Source organism: Solanum pennellii, chromosome 11, assembly GCF_001406875.1.
Source record: "Solanum pennellii chromosome 11, SPENNV200".
Classification (NCBI taxonomy): Eukaryota; Viridiplantae; Streptophyta; class Magnoliopsida; order Solanales; family Solanaceae; genus Solanum; species Solanum pennellii.
The window spans coordinates 8,189,166-8,208,109 of record NC_028647.1 but is presented as its reverse complement, the minus strand read 5'-3'; the positions used below and the strand labels follow the sequence as shown (position 1 = coordinate 8,208,109).

Here is an 18,944-nt window from a genome sequence, read left to right as displayed (position 1 = left end):
CATTTGTGAAAAAGTAATAAATAAATAGAAGGTGAAAAATATATTAAAGGAAAATAATTTTGAAAAAAATAAAATAAAGTAGTTGGGAAAGAATGGAGACTGATCTGAATAATAGGAAATCCGTGAAAATCAAAAGTCTTTTTCCAATAAAAAAAAAGAACACAATTTTCATCTTTTAACAGCAAATCTCTCTTCTAATCTATTTTCTGTGTTTTAACTTTATATATTAAACAGAAAATGGGTTATTTCATTATTGATTTCTCATTACAAGGCAAAGTTTACAATGAATTACCCTTCAATTAGAGATAAAAAAAAGTAAGGAAAAACTTGATTTCATGATCAACCATACATAAAGAAAGGTATGTATTCCTTTCCTCTTATAAAATTTAGAATTTTTTTTTATATATCAATGTATGCATATGTGGTTTACATTCATACACAATTATATGTTTGTGATGCTAGTTATGATTTATCTGTGTTACATAAAGGTTTTCTATCAAGTATTATCTCATACTCATAGTGCTTTTACAATGTTTTGCTTTGGCTCTCTTACAATGAAATTGTAGGATAAATGATAACAATAAGATTATTAATAATAAGTGAAAGACAAAACGAAAAGAAAATATTAAGGTAATAACACAATTATACCAAGTCGGTCGCTAAAAATGACACTTTTCTTCATTACCTAACGACGGATCTAAACGATACAATACAATAAAATTTAAATAACAATCAGAACAAAGACGGTATCTAAACAAACAATACAACAACAAACAATACAACAGTTAATGACCATTCAAACAAGGTTATTTGAAGGAATAACCCTAGAGAGGAAGTATTGAAACTTTAGTGTCTCAACAAAAGAGAGCAATGTATTAATACCACTATATGAATAACATCTTACAGCAAATACTAGAAAAGCTTGAGCAGCTGTTAACTGCACCAGAAAGAGCTTTTTTTTACAATTTTTAAACAATAGACTTGATATATTCAAACCTAAAATGGCCTTAAAAGAATGAAACTATCCCCATAAAGTTGCTATAAAAAATCGCAGAAAAGAGAAAGGGGGTGTATGTGTGTGTGTATATATATATATATATAGGTGCTTGGACAACGGGGGTCCGAGCAGCTATTTACACAAATTAATGACTAGATACTATATAGGGAAAACAAATGAACCACCAAGAAGGAAGGTTAAAAAAACAAGAACTCAGGCAGAAATATCATTTTGGTTTCCATGAGCAGTTGATTGAGTGCCAGAGGACTCATGTCTGTGCTCCTCTTGACCTTTAGAGTTGGCATTTTCATATTTCGACTCAGGGGGTGCGTTAGTACCTGCTGTGCCACAAAGTATGCAAGGATTTGAAGGTCTTTGAGAGCACCAATTTTCTGGAACACTTAAGAAATGTGTGTCGATAAACTTTCTAAATCTCTTTTTATACTCCCTCGGAGAGAGAACAGTAGGAAGCTGATTCTTGGGAACCACAAGCGAGGATTTGACCCAATTCTCAATTTGCTTATCCCAAGTATACTGCCTGAGATAGTCAATTATGCCACAAACAAGTTCACGGCGCTGAGTATCTACTCCAACAAGTAAGGAGTAGTCCATCACATTGACCGACTGTTGTTCAGAAAATGTACCAGTTTAGAAACTAAGCCATAAATTCATCATTAGGAGTTTATGCAAAACTTACATTGAGGAAACCACAGTCGTTCCATACAGCTCGCTGCAAGTTCCTCTTTGATCTCGTGCCAACATACAAAGGAGAGATTTTCATGTCATTCACAAAATTTTGGTCCAAAAGAACATCTCCGTCAGAACTGCCAGCTGAATTAAATCGAGCATGCAGAGCTCCTTTTAGATCATACTGCCTAGTAATATTTCTTCCAAATGAAAGATTCTCCATCACCATGAGATCATGTCTCGTCTCTTTCCCACTTTTTGCTGGCCTTACAATGACCTGCAATTTACAAATACTGAGACCAAAGTCCAAAAGACCATGTGTACTGTGTTGGGAAATTTTAAATCAGTTCTATGCTAATAGGCAGAAATGAAGTTTATAGTTAATTAATAAACCTGATAAATGCCAAGAACTTTTGCAAGGCAGGTCTGATTTCCCTTCTCGTAGCACTGTTCCATGTACTCAAAATAATTAGGACCAAACTTCAAGAACGATTCAAATTCGATTCTCTGTATTTCCTTGATGATTAGACGGTCATCAAGAGTTTTGGCAAACAAGGATTTACTTTTCCCACCTTTAGCATCCCATTTCTTACACCTACTTAGTGAAGCAATATAATCAACTTCAGATGGGCAACATCGACCTCGCAAATGAGAGAACTCGCTAGCATAGAGACATATAACTGAGTATTTACGCTTCCCAGGCAATTTCCCAGAACCCATAGAGACTTCAGGATGAAGAGTTGAAAAAGAAACCAAAGAATTTAACATATCTAACCCATTCATACTCGATGAACGTGTTTGTTCTGAAACTTGGGTAGACTGGATCCCTTCTAGATCTAAAGAGCTACTTGAAGAGAAATGAGGAGCCAGCGAGAATAATCTCATTATGCCTTGAGAACTTTCATGTGCCTTATCATCAATTACTCTATCTTTTCTTCCAACATCTCTAAGATCTTCACCCACAATTGGTAAATCCTTCAGCGATGCTAAAGCGCAAGCGATGATGCTAGAAAATTCATCTTCATAATCAGACACAATGTACTTGTCATTTCCAAGGGGAATGTGCACCCTTGCACCCTCATCAATAGCAAGTTTATAAGCTGTAGTTTCTACAGCATGGGTTGTGATGTATCCTAATTTTGGCAGGTAACCTCTCTGCAGATCCTTCATGTATTTATGCCGAATTTCGGGAAATGGAGCCCACCACCCCTTATCATTCTCAATATTGGACAATATTGAGGCAATGGATTTACTCCTTTGAGGGTCCATAGAATCACTGGCACTCCTCCCATTAGTGCTAGAAACACTTGGATTTTCCAACTGCAAATGTGTAGGTGAAGGAAGATTGGATTGTAGATTATTTTCATCACCAGAGTGTAAGCATTCAAATTTCCCTGCAGGATCCTCGATGGATGATCCATTTCCAGTTGTTTTTGCTGCAGTTGATAACTCAATAACTTCAGTAAAAGCAGACAAATTCAGTGATCCATTTTGTTCTCTAAATCCACCAACACTAGCTTCGACAGGGATTTCAACAATCAGAGAACCATTTGCTTCGGTAGATACCAAATTCAATTTCAAATCACAATTACGGTCCAAATGTTCTTTAATAGCTTCTGTCCCATTGTTTTCCTCTGCAGAAGAATCCGCAGCGAACTCAATATTGATATCATGACAATCTTCCAAAGCTTCGTCACCACCTCCCAGATTTGCTTCTGCCCCATTAGCATCTCTTTCACCACTGTACTTTCCTAGTTTCTCCTTCTGGCTAATAGGTTCAATATCTGGCAGTGTTGATTGCTTTGGGTTAATGGCTTTGGAATCACCATCCATATAATAAGAAGATAGCAACGAACCATCCATATAATAAGAAGATAGCAACGAATGAAGACGACGATCCCACACACACGACTCAAGCAGAAGATCTAGTCGCATTCTATTCAAACTTAAATGTTTATATACCATGACATCCTGAATCCCATCTTCGATAACATTTTGTACGTCAACCTGATATTGAGTCCACATAAATATATGAGACAAAGAAAAAGGGGTTTAGATATAGCTACTTTAAATGTCTGAATCAAAAACCTAAGAGCAGCACAATGAGGAAAACACACAAAATATTCAGCTAACTGCTGTTTAAGACACACTTGAGTTGCCCTTGAAGCAAGGCATAATACAAGCAATTCACATTGCTCATGTAGTACTTGAGCTGCGCTTGAAGGGAAAGCACAAAACAAGTGCTTCTCTCTCTAAAATTCATATATTGATCTATTATTTATGAATTCGATATCAATTTGATAATTCTAGACTCCATATCCTAAATGCACTGCACCAAAAAAATCAACAACATAACTACTCTTATTACCAGAGGCGGACCCGGGTGCACGTAACTTTTTTTAAAAAATGTTGTACATATACGTATAGGTAGTTGATAAAAACGATAATATATTTAGTTGTGTACCCTTATAGCACCTGGGCACACTGGTCAAAGTCGCCATTTCAAACAGCGACCACACGAGTTCGAATCCCGTGAAAGGCTTCTTTTTTTAACTTTAAAATCAGTTTTTTCTTTACAAGTAACCTTTTTTAAAAATTAATAAAATATAAGACTGCTAGAAAATCTACAACTTACAAGTATTCTTCACATCATAATTGAAGCCCTACCCCAATTATCTCGCATAAATTGGTAAGCTCTTCTTTACAAGCATTTTTTTTTGTAAGAATTTGTTGTCGATTCTTGTGATTTGAAATGGGTAGATTTTTTATGAAACATAATTTTTCTCAACCAAGTGCTAGTTTTAGAGACAATTCTTCGCGTTTTATAGATGAGTTTGATTGGCAATCAATTAAACCGGATCTTGGAGAAAGAATATCCATTGATAAATATAGCCCAATAATACGAGATGAAGTTAGAAGACACTATATTCAACAAGGGCCTTGTCAACCGGATATTAATGATAATGAATATCCTCAAACTAGATTCGGAACGAAAAATGCGTAGATTTGTAAGGCATGGTTTAAAGGCTCATATTCGAGATGGTTTGAGTTATTTATTCAAAATTCTAAAATATTCTTGATAAAAAGTTGATTGTTCTTCTTTTAATTTTTTAAATTTTTGTAATTATAATGTTTAATATTGGTTAAAGTGAAATAAAATAATAAATTCACTATTAAAATTTTTTGGGACCTCAAAATTTTGGAGGCCTAAGCAGGGCGCTTTGCTAACCTTACCCTTGAGGCCACTCTTAGTGGTGCCCCCCTTATCTTCAACTCCTGGGTTCGCCTCTGCTTGTTACTAGCATGTTTACATATTTGAGAATACATGAACATTAGTGTACCCTAACACATCCTACACATTGCATCAACATCAATATCAAAATTGTCAACATAAAAAAGTGAACAAACTCTTGCGAGAAAGCTAGGAAACTAATTATACTATGTGACAAACATCCCAGGGGAACATAGTCACAATGATGACACACAAATCCACCATTGTTGAGAAAAACATAATGTCTCCAAATTCTATTTACTCAATTATGATGGATAAATCCACCATGGCTGGTCAAGTTAAATCCTATCAGAACGTGTAATCTAAAACAGTAGCAGAAAAGGAAATAAGTTCATGCTGAGATCCCTCTTAGATACCTCATACCACTACAACAATGCCTCAATCCAACATGGTTCATACAAACAAGTAGTCCTAGAAGGTAACAAAAAGGAACTAACCTCAAACTGAGATCTCTCTTCCTTCAACATGTTTTCAATTTCAGAAAATTTTATAACTGATCCTTGAAGATTTAGCACTGTTCCAACATGAGACTCTACTGCCTTCAGAGCTTTTTCTAAATCAACAAACATCATAATCCCTTTCAAATACACCTGGTGTAAGCAACAAAAGAAATCCTAGGTCAACATGAACAATACCACATGCAGAGTACATGTACGGCCGAATATATAAAAGCATGGGTACATAAAAACAAAATGGAACACTTGTAAGAGCACATACATCATTGAACTCCTGCATAAGAAATTCTCCTTTGATGGAACTACTAAATTCCAGCTTCTTGGGAGGAAGAAACACCGAATAAGTAGTAACAGTAGAGTACTTGAACATTGCAACCATTCGCCCTAATCTGCACGCGTTTACAGACGACATGAATATCTTAAGAGAGGACGGACACAACAACAAAAACATACCCAGTGAAATCCCACAAAGTGGAATCTGGGGAGGGTAGAGTCTATGCAGGCCTTACCCCTACCTCTTGGAGGTAGAGAGGCTGTATCCAGTCTTCAGAGAGGAGAGAGAATATAATATACATCCTCTCATGCCCCAGCATGGCTATTTAACTCATAGGAAACAGCCTTGATGATTAACACAACAAGTAATGTTGCCATGTCAAAGGGAAAAAGTGGTACAGAAAGAGCAGCTGCCGATGGGTAGTAGCCACTGGATACAAATGTAGTAAAATTACAAACTACTTCACAAGAACTGAAAATAGAACTATGCTACGCGTTCATACCCAAAGAAGTAGAGGAAATCCTTATCAAAGGAGTGACCACATGCAGACAGTCCACTAAAGAAAGAGGGATTTGAGAAACTAAGCTCCAAAAATTTTCCAAAAGAAAACCCACGGGAGCCAGTAGATATTAACACTCTTTTAGTGGAAGATGAGCTTCCATTCTGGGATTTGCATTTACAGCAACGACTCCACATCCAAAGTTTGCCTTCATGTTCACCTCGCAAGCCCTTGTCCATGGGAAGACAACGGACTTGAATCGTAAGGAGCTTGTTGTGATGCGCATAATGAAAAATGTGAGCTTCAGGGGATTCACCACACGTCTTGCACTCCTTCTGCACAACAGAGCTTCTTAAAAACACAAGCAAATGTTGCCAGGTATTGAAAAGACACAATTGATGCAACAAAAAAATGTACATTTAGATTAGTAAATTCTAACGGATACATTTAGATTAGTAAAGCCACATCAAATGATGTACTCTGCAAATGAGTGATATCATTCTAATAGATTTGGTGAATTTAACTGAAAGGACCTTAACGCAAAGAAAGAGTTTCAAGTGGAGAAATTTGAGTATATGCACCTGGTTTAGCAAATTATCCTGCAAAAACTTTTCAAGGGGAATATCAAAATCTTGATAGAACTTGATCCGAGAAAAACGACTATGCTTACACATAATCCCTTTTGAAGCATTTCGACAGGACATCAGAACCAAAATACTCTCAGAATCCAACAACGATGCCACATTATCCTTCATATGTTCTTGGTCTTCAAGCTGTTCACCAGATCCCTCTAATTCCAAAGATTCTACCTGGCTCACAAGTGGGGTATGATGTTGTTCCTTTTCAGGGGCCTTCACGCCATCAAAACTTGTCTTTTGTTCTGCCTCACTGTGTATTAAATCAGGCATATTAGAAACTTGAACATCAGCTTGCACCTGATCATCTTTCGTGGTTCCGTTAAGACTGAAATACGAGGACATGGATTGATGAGAGGTGGAGAAGAGAGGAAATTTATTCCCCATAATCCTTCTGACAGAGGATGAGATAGATGATAATCCAGAGAGAACGACTGGGTTGTATGGCTCATATTGTAGAGATTCGCTTTCTGCGTCTAACTTATGACTTATTTCTTCATGGAAGCCATTGGATATTGGAATATCAACTGTACCAGATGAACTTATTTCACCGACATGCTCCTCAGTGTTAGAGATAATTCCTTGCCCATCACTAACAGATGGTGTTTCGTTACCAAGTGTTAGATTCACCTCCTGGCTAAGAGGTAGAGTTGAGAACATTGCTTTTTGATCCAGAAGGAACGAAGTCTCTAGGATTAAATTGTACGCCACGATGATCGCATCTTTGACTACATGTTTAATCTTCTTCAATTCATCACTGTTCGATCCCATTAACAAAATCTGCACAAAAAATTAACATTCAGTGGAGAACAACTAAATACCTCCAGATGTAGTGGAGAAGGGACAAGCACTGTTGTAAATTGTGGGGGCGTGCGGAGCATTTTACTTAGCACGGGGTGAGGCATAAGCCCCATTGATCTTTAATTTTTAATATAGTAAAATAGTACAATAACACAAAAATTATAAAAAAAAAATACATTTATAATTTTAAAACATGATTAAAGAAACTCAGAAAACAAAACTTCTAACAAGTAACAACACTGTACAAGTGGAAATAACGCAGTGATACAAAAGCTATTACGAGATGCAAATCAACTCTAAAATCTTAACTTTTAAACAATAAAGAATCAGAATTTCTCAAAATATATTACTATTATACCATGCAATTTACCTCCTTAAAAGAAATAATCAATCAACTATTACTATTATAATTGATACATCACTCCTTCATGAATAAAGGCAAAATATTTTCAAATAATGAAATATGATAATCACATAGGACAAAAACATGAAGAGCAATGACAAATGAATATTTAACATTTGGCTATGTATTTTAAAACAGAAATGTTAAGTGATAAGCACCCTCACGGCGTTCTAAAATAGTAAATAGGCAATACTATGACTTGTTATTTGAGGTATACTCAATTTTCTTATTTCTATAGATGATAAAAACTACTAAGCATCATTCATCTATTAAGGAATTATGAGGATCAATACTGTTGACTAAGGAATTTGACATATAACTTGTGTAAGAATTGTCAGGGGGACACCCGAGCATTGGGCGTTAGGCGTGTTTAGGGTGTAAGCCTCACAGAACTAAGCTCCACATGTGATCCTCGAGGTGTTTTGCCGGTGCCCCTCCCGGGGTGAGCCACGGGTGAGTCCCAAAACAGCCTTCTAAAATACTGAGGATAAGGAAACACCGAGTAGACAATCCATGGGACGTGAATATACTAATTCAGCAGAATTTTGTCCAATTGCTCGTTGAGCCATTTATCGTTGTCATTGATGCTCGTATGGGTTAGTCATACAGGCAGAACCAGAAAAAGGTAACTCCATATACGATAGCAAAATCACTTAGTTAAGAATTTAACTTCACAAGCAGTGTTATAATTTCAAAATCTTCTAAAAATTCGTAAATTAAGAAATAGTTTGGAGTTTTACTCAACAAAACATAGAGGAAAGGAAAACATCACTCAAAGTCTGGCATCAAACGGGGACTTGTAAGTGTAACAGCTTCAGCAATTGTTGAATGTTTATGTGGACAAAGTGTTGCTATTAAAATGTACAATGATGTAACAAACTGTCTTTAATTTTTCGAAGAGTCACAGCTCCAAAGTGAAATTCAGAATTCTTGGTTATCAGTGCATAACCACCTCCTTCAAAATGAACTCTAATCATATAAAAGCAATCTGTTTTAAGACATTGATGATAACCAATTATTCTAGTTACACAAGCTTATTATGATAAACCAATATTTTGGTTACACAAGCTCTGTGCCTATCTTGTACATGACATGTGATCAATCCTTATTTTTGATAAGTTATGCCATGTCATCAATCTCAAGATAGCTGTAACAAGGAATTTTATAATATGGCTAATAAGCACAGCAGAGCGAAGATCTGAAAGGTCCACAATGCAATATCTTATACTTTTTGTAGGGCACTGGAGAAAGATAAATCTTATTCCAACTTATATTGTTCATGAGCAACCTAACAGTTTGTCGCATGAACCGACTATCAGTAACACATTAGATAACATCAATGAAGAAACAGACAATAAGCAAATACACTCACTGTACATCCCAGACGAGTAGGACAGCCCTCAATAAACATCAATGTTTTGCTAGGCTTTTTCCCAGCATCTCCAGAAGCAGAATGTTCTTCTACAAACTTTTCGAAATGAAAGGAGTCACACTGCCTGAGCTTTTGGCTAACCAATATATCAGCAGACAATGAACCTGTGCAACGTGCAACTTTCTCCAAGCGATGTTGTTTCATATCAAAGACTAAGGTGACTCCTTTCTTCAAAATAGACTCCTGTATATCACGAGAAACAGCATTCTCCACTAAAACTACATTTGGTTGGTACCTTTCTATCATATCGAGGATAGATTTCACACTATCTTTCTCCTGTTATCATAAACAAAACAAAAACAGACAATCACTAGTCAAAGAATGTGCTCATTTTGGTAAGTGACACACCCGCGGATTTGTTGTTTACCTGTTGCACAGACTCCTGAAATGATGACAACTCACTTTTTCTGGAGAGCCCTAGTGCACCCTCGATCAACAGCAACCTAGGTTTATCGTACTTGGTTGGCATGTGTTTGTGCGCAGCATGCTTTTTAAAGACCAAGCCTCTGACAAAACGACTACAAAACACAAAGATATCCGGTAAGCCTGGAGAATTTAGTGGTCCATCCATCCCAGAGCCATAGTCTGAACAAGCACATAAGTTGTAAATTTTATAACCAGACTGCATGTTATACACCGAGTCGACCCTGAATTAGACTTAAAGCTACTGTTTGATATGGCTACAAGACTTGCAAGAACAAAAAAAGGGTTACAAACATACTAGTCGATAATTGATAAGTGTAAATGCCCGTTTGGATTGACTTATTTAGGTGCTTTTAAGCCAAAATAGATTTTAAACAGTTTTGAAGTGTTTGGGTAAAGTTAAAAAGTGCTTATAAGCACTTATTTGAAAGCCCAAATAACAAAAATAAGCCAAGCGAAGAGCCATAAGTTAGAAATCATAACTTATGCCTTTTAGCTTATAAGTCATAAGCCAAAAGCCAATCCAAAAAGGCCCTAAGACCTTACAAGAATTATGACTTTTGAAGAAGAACTATCACTCAAAATGTAACGAATGGTGGGTAAAGAAGAGGTTCCCAATTCAAACTTCTTCAGGCCATTCAACTGAGGAGACAATTTTTTTGTGATTGACGAAATAACTAAAATTGAAAGAATTACTCAAAGATGTAGATTAGACACCAAATCTGTGCGCTCCTATCAGCGATCTCCTTTTATTTTGTTTGGCTATCTTATCACACTCCTCGTATTTTATCTTTTACTATAATTTTCCTTTCTTTTGTTATTTTATTTTATATTGTTATTCCATAGACCCACTTGTGGATTACACTGGGTATGTTGTTGTTGCTATTATCTTTATTAAAGTTGTGACATTATTATTATCATCATATCATTAAATGCATCATTTTTCCTCTTGCTGTTGTAGACTTGTGGTTATTCAAAAAAGTAGAAGAAAAAACAAAAGATAATCTAAAAAGAAGGTAACAGAATCAAAACAAGAAGACCAAAGCAGAACAAAATAAAGAAAAAACCCAAACAAGAAGAGAAAACAAAGGTAAGAAGGTAGCCAAACTGGAAAAGGCTATGTCAGTGTAAAGGCCAAGAAAATGACTTAATCCAAGGCGTAAAACAAAAGCTAAGGTCCATGCCCAGTTTGGTAGAATCCAGAAAATTAGAGAGGTATTAAACTTGGATCATTTGATTACACAAAACTAATTATGGCTATCAAATTAAGAGTTGATCTACAACGATGAATGAAGTTCTTGCTTCCTGGAAGTACTGTGGATGAGAAAGTTAACATTTGCCTTCGCACACATCCCATATAATGGGCGTAAGTCTAAGACTGGGCACTGGACCGCACCGGAATGGTTTGACCGGGTTGTTGACCGGTAACAGGATGAACCAAACCGGAATTATCGGGAGGGAAACTCGGCTTCGTCCCGTCCACTATATACCGGGATAGAACCAGAATGGGACGAGGATTGGATAAACGGGAGGCACATATAGCTATTTCAAAAAATAATAGTTTTTTGAGTTATTTTGAATTACGAAAATATAAATGTTTTTTTTATTTTATTAAGTTTATTTAAGTTTTGAAAATATAATGTTTATTTGTAATTTTATTTACGTTTATTTTATAGATAATTTTTTTAAATTTTTACTAATAAGTTTGTAAATTAACTTCAATAAAGTTTTTCCAAAAAGTAGTTTTTGACTTTATGTTATAAGTTTTCAATATTTGAATGTTTTGAAGTTTACAAGTTATATGTTATAAGTTAAAACTTGTAACTTGTAATTTAAATAACTTAAGTTTGTAAATTGTTAAATTTATAAATTTTAAAGTTTTTAGGTTTATTTTATTTGAAGCTGATGAATTAAGTTTGTAATTATAAAAAATTAAATAAACAAAAAAGAAATGCTAATAAAAGTATAAAACAATAAGTTATCATTCTCAAAAAAAAGTGTAAAACAATGACAAATAAAAATAACCAATCCATTTTCATGGACCGGACCGGAATCGGGATGAATCGGTATCAAATCATGATACTATCCCGTTTCAAATACCGGTTCAATGTATCCCATTTTGTCTCGAATACTACCGGATACGAACGGTACCGGTACAACCCGGTCGGGCGCCCAGCCTTAGGCGTAACTATACTCAGCCAAATACTAATGAAATTGGAATTCATGCAGGAACTCCTCATGTCCCCTCACTCCTTCATGTCATCCTTGAAGGATAGCACATTTACCTATGCCCCTCGGATGCTGCTATATCGTGTCCATATTAAACATGTCTGATTCTTCCCTTTCCTGCTTTATTGTAACCTACTCTGGATAAATGTATTCCTGACTCCAGTGTATTTACATTACCCAATGCATGCTAGTATCCAATTTGTACAAAACTAGGGGTCAAATGGGTGGGTTGGGTTGCATTTGGCGGGTCAAAATGGACACGTTATTGACCCACCCAAAAGTTACTTGAGCTGAAATATTATATTTTTTATGACAAGGGATACCGGCAGTAGCTACCTTTTGGGTGCGCACAAGGTAAAACCCCTGCTCCTAGCTCGCAAACCACATAAGAGAGGTAACCCGAACTCGAACCAAAAGGCAAACCCCTTGCTTTCGCTGGCAAGGGATTTCGAACTTGAAACCTCCAACATGGAAGTCCCAAGCTCAAACCACTGGGCCACCCCGTAGGGTTACTCGAGCTGAAATATTTTGGTTTGAAATGGGCCAAAAAGTGGGTCATAACCCAACCCACCCAATTATTACTAAGTAGGCGTTTGGCCATGCGATACTATATCACGGTATGGTATTGTGAGATGGAATTAGTGTTTGGACATGCAATTTTACGCTGATTCCACCTCATGATTCCATTTCATTAGATGTAATTCCATATTCTCCAAAAATCATGATATGGAATCATATGGGAATCATGATTTGAGATATTTTTATACAAAAATTGAACCACAAATTTATATTTTGTTAGAACAACCCCGCATTTATATCTACTAACCATTTATTTCACATGTAAATAAAATTTATAATAACATCATTACTTTTTAAAATTTATTATTCTCACCGACATAAAATTTATTCTTCTCACCAACTTTAACTCACACTTCACGATTGTTGAGTAATAAAATCTTGAAGAGCCCGTGAAACGTGATTCATTTTTACTTAAATATATTGATGAGAAGTGAAAGTTAGGTTGAAAATTAGAATGAAACAATTACTTAAGTGGAGAACAAATAGCTTTGTAATAATTTATTATGAGATTTTATAATTTTTAATTTATTTGATAAGATTGAACAAATAATTGGGACTATTTTAATAGTTTTAGAACTTATGAAATTTTTATGTTTATGAGAATATACAGCACCAAAATTCCATATCGCATGTCCAAACAAAACTTCGATTTCATCTCATGATTCTATATCATGATACCATATCATGATTCCATATCGCATGGCCAAACGGGCCCTAATTTTACTTTCTTTTTTTGTTCTTTTATAATTTTTTAGTACCTAATAAAATTAATAAAAAAAATTTATGGCTAACCCAGATCTGTTAGAATACTGCTTACGGTTGTGAACTGTTGAGCTGGGCCGGGTGGGCTGATCTTTGGACTGATCATGCAGTTAACTAAAAACCAGTTGAGTTCAGCTTGAAAACTCAATTGGGAATATTAAAGAACCTTGGTAGGCGAACCTCAGGCTTCTCACTTAATCAAGGAAACTAGAAATGAAGGAACTTTGAGTTTCTGATACAAAAAACATTCAAGAGAATTACAAACTTAAGTAAAAGCTAATTGGTTTAGACTTTAGCTTTAGGTTTGACTGCGCCGACAAGGCTTATGCCTGATGGTTCAAAAACACAGGACACAATGTTAATCACTTGTGATCTCATCTTTAGGAAAGCATATAGGTTAGAGCGCTGGATGTGTCACATCCAATCTGATGAAAGAGTTAAATAAAACATAGGCCCAAAACATAATTAATTGTGAGGAATCCCACTTAGTCAACAAGGCCAACTTGAGTCTAAGGAAATGCTAAAAATACTTAGTTGAAGTTTTGGATAGAAATTGAACTGTCTATCATTGAAATGTAATTATGTGCATGATTCAGATGAATGATATCTAATCTTTTTCACATTTGAATCTGACTATTTTAATTCAAAGGATAATTAGACTAATTTTGTATAATTGCAGGTTCAAGTTTCAACTTTTAATGAATAGGATTATTAGAGTTACCTGAAAGTTATAAAAATCAAAACACCCTTTTGTAATTATTAGTTAAAGTTCAATTCTCCTCCATTCATTCAATATGATTGTAACAGTTAATCCTTACTTTCACTTTTGCGTGAATGCCTTGACTAAAACTTGGAAAATTAACTTAAATTGGATAAGATTAGTTGATATGGAATACAACGTCTGTCTAACATCTTTTGTTAGCCACATGAACCTCCTAAAGCGAACTCTTTTTCCGCAAACAAATGGTGTCGAGCAATTCAAAAAGGTGTTATTTTCAAACTAGCAATTCAAAAAGGTGTTATTTTCAAACTAAGTCATGATTACAGAATAAATTTGGTTCAAAGACCAAACACACTAAATCAATTCAAACTATCCCCTGTTTTAGGCTAAGTCCAGACTATTCAGAAACCCTCTCGAAGTCGAATTGCTACAATGCCTTTGATCCTCTAATTGCAGAATTTCAAAACAGAGTTTAATTGGCAATAGTGGACATTATGAAAGCATGGCAGAGGAAACACCACATAAAAAGTAAAATTGCTGAATATACATTACCTAATATCTAGTATGCCTAGAATTGTGAATGAATGAGAAATGGAGAAATACAACAGAGTTGAGGAAATGGTGGTTAGAGTGATACCTTTGGCTGCGAGAACCAGTTGAAATGCATTTTATCTTCACATATTCAATTGGATTCATCTTTCCTTCCGTAGAATCAGGCTTCACAAAAGAAGCAGCCTCCCATGACAAGGAAGTGATTATATCAACCCAATTATCACCTTCTTTCACCGAAGCGGCAACACCAAAAGATTTAAGGTGGCCACTAACAAAGGCCTTAAGCTTCATGTTCATTACTTCTTGTAATGCCTTTCGCCGTTCCTCTTTAAGCTTATAACTACCAAAGTCTTCTTCACCAAAGCTGATTAACGAAGCTGGACTACCCCATTTCTGGCCATCAACACATTCGTCGTCATCATAATTAGCCACACTGTCCTCAATATCATCATCATCGTCTTCTGGTTGTGGGGGAAACCAGAACTGGGCATCAAATTCATCATTACAAGAGGTTCCAGCCTCATCGTTGTCATATCTTTCATTTCTACTATCATTGGGTTCCTCAGAGTTACCAGTTCTCGTTTGTTCTGCATCCCTTCCTATAGCAGAACTAAAATCCTCTTGACTGCTGTCTGTACTACATTCATCAACATACACCCTGATAATAAAGCCAAAAGGGGAACCAAGTCTAAATAAGTTGGATTTTACATTATTCAAACCAGAACAATTAGCGGCTTTATTTAACCCTCCACCTAAGAAGAACATTGATATAACTAATTACAACTAACCTCACATCTGAATTTGCATCAACAGAAAAGTCACCTGAAAGGTCACAGAACAGGGCTTAAGGGGCATGGTAAATGTAACTAATATGTCAAAGTATATGATAAAGAAAGCAGAGCATACTGCAACATGAGCCAGAGCTGTTTAGGCTTGGTAATGAAGCAGCTGGATTGATCATCAAAATTGAATTATCTGGCATTTCGCGACATAATTGGCGCAATTGTACAGAATCCCTGTCATTAAACTTAGAGGAATTTCCACTTTCCAGCTTCTCCATGCTTCCACTAGACTTTGTTGATTGAGCACCACAGTATTGACACAAATTATATTGGATGCAAGGAAGATCTTAAGCCTGCTAACTTACAACAGCCGAGAAAAACAACGTGAGCAACTTAAACAAACAAAAAGAGCCATCCTCTCAACAACAAAGATTTATATGATGCAGCAACCTAAATCTTTCATATGAAGACGACCAAGTCTATCAGAAAAGCTTAATGACTTCATGTTGGCATTATTTCGATAACCAAATATGTAGTTCTTTAAGAAGCTATCTCTATGAATTTACCAGTTAACGAGAAAAAATGCACCTTTGAATGACCTTGCTTTTAAAGTATAGAGCAGAAACATACTGAAGAAAAACTTGTGAGAGTTAGAAATAATTTTTTTTTGGTGATGGTAATTTCTAAATACCACTTGGGTGCTATAAACAGGGAGGAGGCAGAGACCAAGGTACGAGATCAGCCAAACCAAGTAATTTGGTTCAAACTCATGTATTTGTCTTAAGAAATCCATTTAATAGGTACAAATTATTACTTAAGAGCACAATAACTTATAAAGGGCTAGAACCTTGCATCCGTAAACTTCAAATCCTGCTTCCCCATATGGTTATACATGATAGTAAGTGCATGGAGAACGTCCCACATCCCATATTTCACCATGTGTATCCACCCACCATGAATGAAACATTATCGCATGGTTTCTTTCCCGTCACGTATAAAAGCTTGCGCACCTCCTCACTGGTCACATATCATCCATTACTACGCTCCCTTCTGCAACTTATTACCACTATTATTTTATCACTTGTGTTCTCTTTTCTTCAAGTTTCATTAGAAAAATAAAGAAAAGGTTTATTTCTACATTGTTAGCACATGCTTGTAATGGGCAAGCATCCTTTTCAACTGACCAATTGCCAAGTATTGAACTAGTTTCATGTTAAATTACAATCATATTTGAACTTAAGATGATCAATAAAACCATTATCATATATGTTTTTGACACTCTATATGGAGTTATTCCAGAACCTTCTAACTTTTCTAAATTGTGTTATAAGTAAAAGTTGCAGAAGATCTGTGGTGGGGTAATTAATCGGTTGCAATTGCCAAATTCCATAATGAATACTGTTTTACCTCTCCAGAATAGTCCGATTTTTCCTCCACCACGATAAGGGGCTAAAAGATCTACTACGTTAATGGGCATTGCAACAAACAGATTTTGCAAAATGAAGATATGGGTCGGAGAGGGTACTTTAGAGGCTAAGTTTCAAATGCTAAATAGGCATCAGTAGACAGCTTATGAAAAAGCAATTTAGAATTCCAGAAAGTTGAATTGAAAAAGTAGAACCATTTATGGGAAATTACGAGACATTAAGCTGTCCAAAACCAAACAAACTTGGCAGTTAAAGTTGTCCTAAAAAAATATAACCACTAAGAAACAAGAATACATTCACAAATGTAATACAGTGATATATACGTATGACATAAAAATAATGAATTGACAGAAACAAAACATTGTAACATGACAGATTGTATCTCACAACAATGTCCATTAGCCTCAAACAGGAAAACAGTTATATTCTTCTTCAATTCCTTTTTTTCCATGATAAGTAGGAGATCAGTTACCGTAACCATTTCTGTCCTTTGGCACAAACCTCTATAATAATATCCATGAATTAAAGAGCACGAAAATAAATCAGGATTTGACATCCGAAACGCCTCAAAAGAAAAAGAAAGAAAGACTAAAACATTCTCACATTACAAGAAAGACAATTTTTTCCCTTCATCCCAAAAAAAAGACAAATATTTCCTTGACTAAGATAGACCAGATAGATTAAGAAAAAATTGCCGCAAAACAATACACATGAAGAAAGTTCAAAAGAAAACATTTGTACTACCCAATCATATAAATGTGAATCAGCCCAAATCCTGCATCCTAGATGGCGTAAGTCCAGTAACCGAAAGTATCACTAGCTTAGTCTCTGACCAAGTAGCACAGGGCACATGGACAGCCTCCCATAAAGAGCTAAAAAACATAAAAAAGATAAAACTAATGCGGGATTTTCATAAATCAACACTTGTTCATAGATCACTGATTGACAGAACTAGTTTGTCACTTCATAGAATAAAAGGAAAAAGACAATTCTTCTTTATTTATCATAAAAGTACTCCAATTAAATCTTCTAGATTTAAGAACTTACTACTCTACTATGAACCAACAACAAGAACTACTACGCCTCAGTCCCAAACAAAGTTATGGTCGGCTATACGAAACAAATACAGATTAATTTCTATGTAGCCAAACTTGTACCCAATTTCGATTATTCAAACAACTCACAAACATCATAGAAATCCGAAACTTGCAATGCCATAGCCTAAAATTAAAAATTCATAAAAACACAAAAAGGAAAATTCCAATCTAATCAACATGAGAAATCTTTAAAACCATCCTTTAAAAAGACCAAAAAAAAAAATAAAGATCCTAATAACAAGATTACAAACTTCCAAAAAAACAATAAAGATTAAACAATCAGCAAAAAAGAAAGAAAAAGATTTGAACTTTACATCAACTTACAGTAAAAAGAAGCAAATTATGATACCCTCCAAATGAATCAGAAGCATATCTTAAAATCAATCCTCCAGCTAAAAACCGAGTTAATAATTCCCAATTGGGTATCCAAAAAATGGAAAATCTTGCTAGAAAATTTAGGAGAGAGAGAGAGAAAGGACATGTAAATGAATTAAGGAAGACAAGAATGAAAATGTTGGAAAACAATCTTTTTTTGGTTTAAGTGGGACCCACTTTGTGTGCAATTTTCTTTTGCTATAGTATGGTCTATGGAGGTGACATAATACCAAAGTTTCAAAAAATTATAATATTGTTTGTTGTCCTAGTTGTTATTTTTAAGATTTTCAAATTTTTCAAATTTTTCAAAAAATTCAAGAGGCAAAAAGATTAATAAATACATTTTTTTTTAAAAAAAAGATCTTTTATTTTCATAGTACATATGGATATGTGAAATGATTTGATTGGCTTTCTAGGAGATTTTGTAAAATTATTGACAGCTTTTGCCCCCTCCGTCCATCATTATTTGTCATGATTTGTATTTTTAGAATCAAATTATAACTTTAATTAATATTTTAAGAA

The 18,944-nt window shown here is 35.1% G+C and overlaps 1 protein-coding gene and 1 long non-coding RNA gene across 6 annotated transcripts; one reads left to right on the top strand and one right to left on the bottom strand.

Annotated features, from left to right (window-relative positions):
- The first annotated feature begins 153 nt into the window (after positions 1-153).
- Positions 154-14,291, top strand: LOC114074848. Its single transcript, XR_003575150.1, has 2 exons — positions 154-359; positions 14,148-14,291. It is a non-coding gene; the product is annotated as an uncharacterized LOC114074848 (long non-coding RNA).
- LOC107004820 (putative 1-phosphatidylinositol-3-phosphate 5-kinase FAB1D) lies at positions 826-18,570 on the bottom strand. 5 transcript variants are annotated; one of them, XM_015203188.2, is made up of 13 exons: positions 18,362-18,570; positions 15,648-15,883; positions 15,530-15,563; positions 14,827-15,399; positions 9,843-9,993; positions 9,416-9,751; positions 6,786-7,619; positions 6,208-6,539; positions 5,694-5,820; positions 5,414-5,566; positions 2,078-3,691; positions 1,695-1,961; positions 826-1,621 (listed from the first exon to the last, which is right to left on the bottom strand). In XM_015203188.2, the coding sequence occupies exons 2-13, from the start codon at positions 15,799-15,801 to the stop codon at positions 1,211-1,213; spliced, it is 4,986 nt and encodes a 1,661-aa protein (XP_015058674.1). In that variant the 5' UTR covers positions 15,802-15,883; positions 18,362-18,570; the 3' UTR covers positions 826-1,210. The 5 variants fall into 5 exon arrangements, with proteins under 5 accessions (XP_015058674.1, XP_027768687.1, XP_015058673.1 ...); XM_027912886.1 differs by having other exon boundaries at positions 15,648-15,876; XM_015203187.2 differs by having other exon boundaries at positions 18,372-18,570.
- Between the last annotated feature and the right edge of the window lie 374 nt (positions 18,571-18,944).

What these genes read in the sequence shown, in the direction of transcription:
- LOC107004820 (XM_015203188.2), bottom strand. Translation starts at nt 15,801, where the DNA reads ATGGAGAAGCTGGAAAGTGGAAATTCCTCTAAGTTTAATGACAGGGAT. An exon ending in ACTGGTTCTCGCAGCCAAAG is followed by an intron (nt 9,994 to 14,826) that starts GTATCACTCTAA and finishes TGTGTTTTGTAG; the next exon opens with TCGTTTTGTCAGAGGCTTGG. An exon ending in ACGACTGTGGTTTCCTCAAT is followed by an intron (nt 1,622 to 1,694) that starts GTAAGTTTTGCA and finishes TCTGAACAACAG; the next exon opens with TCGGTCAATGTGATGGACTA.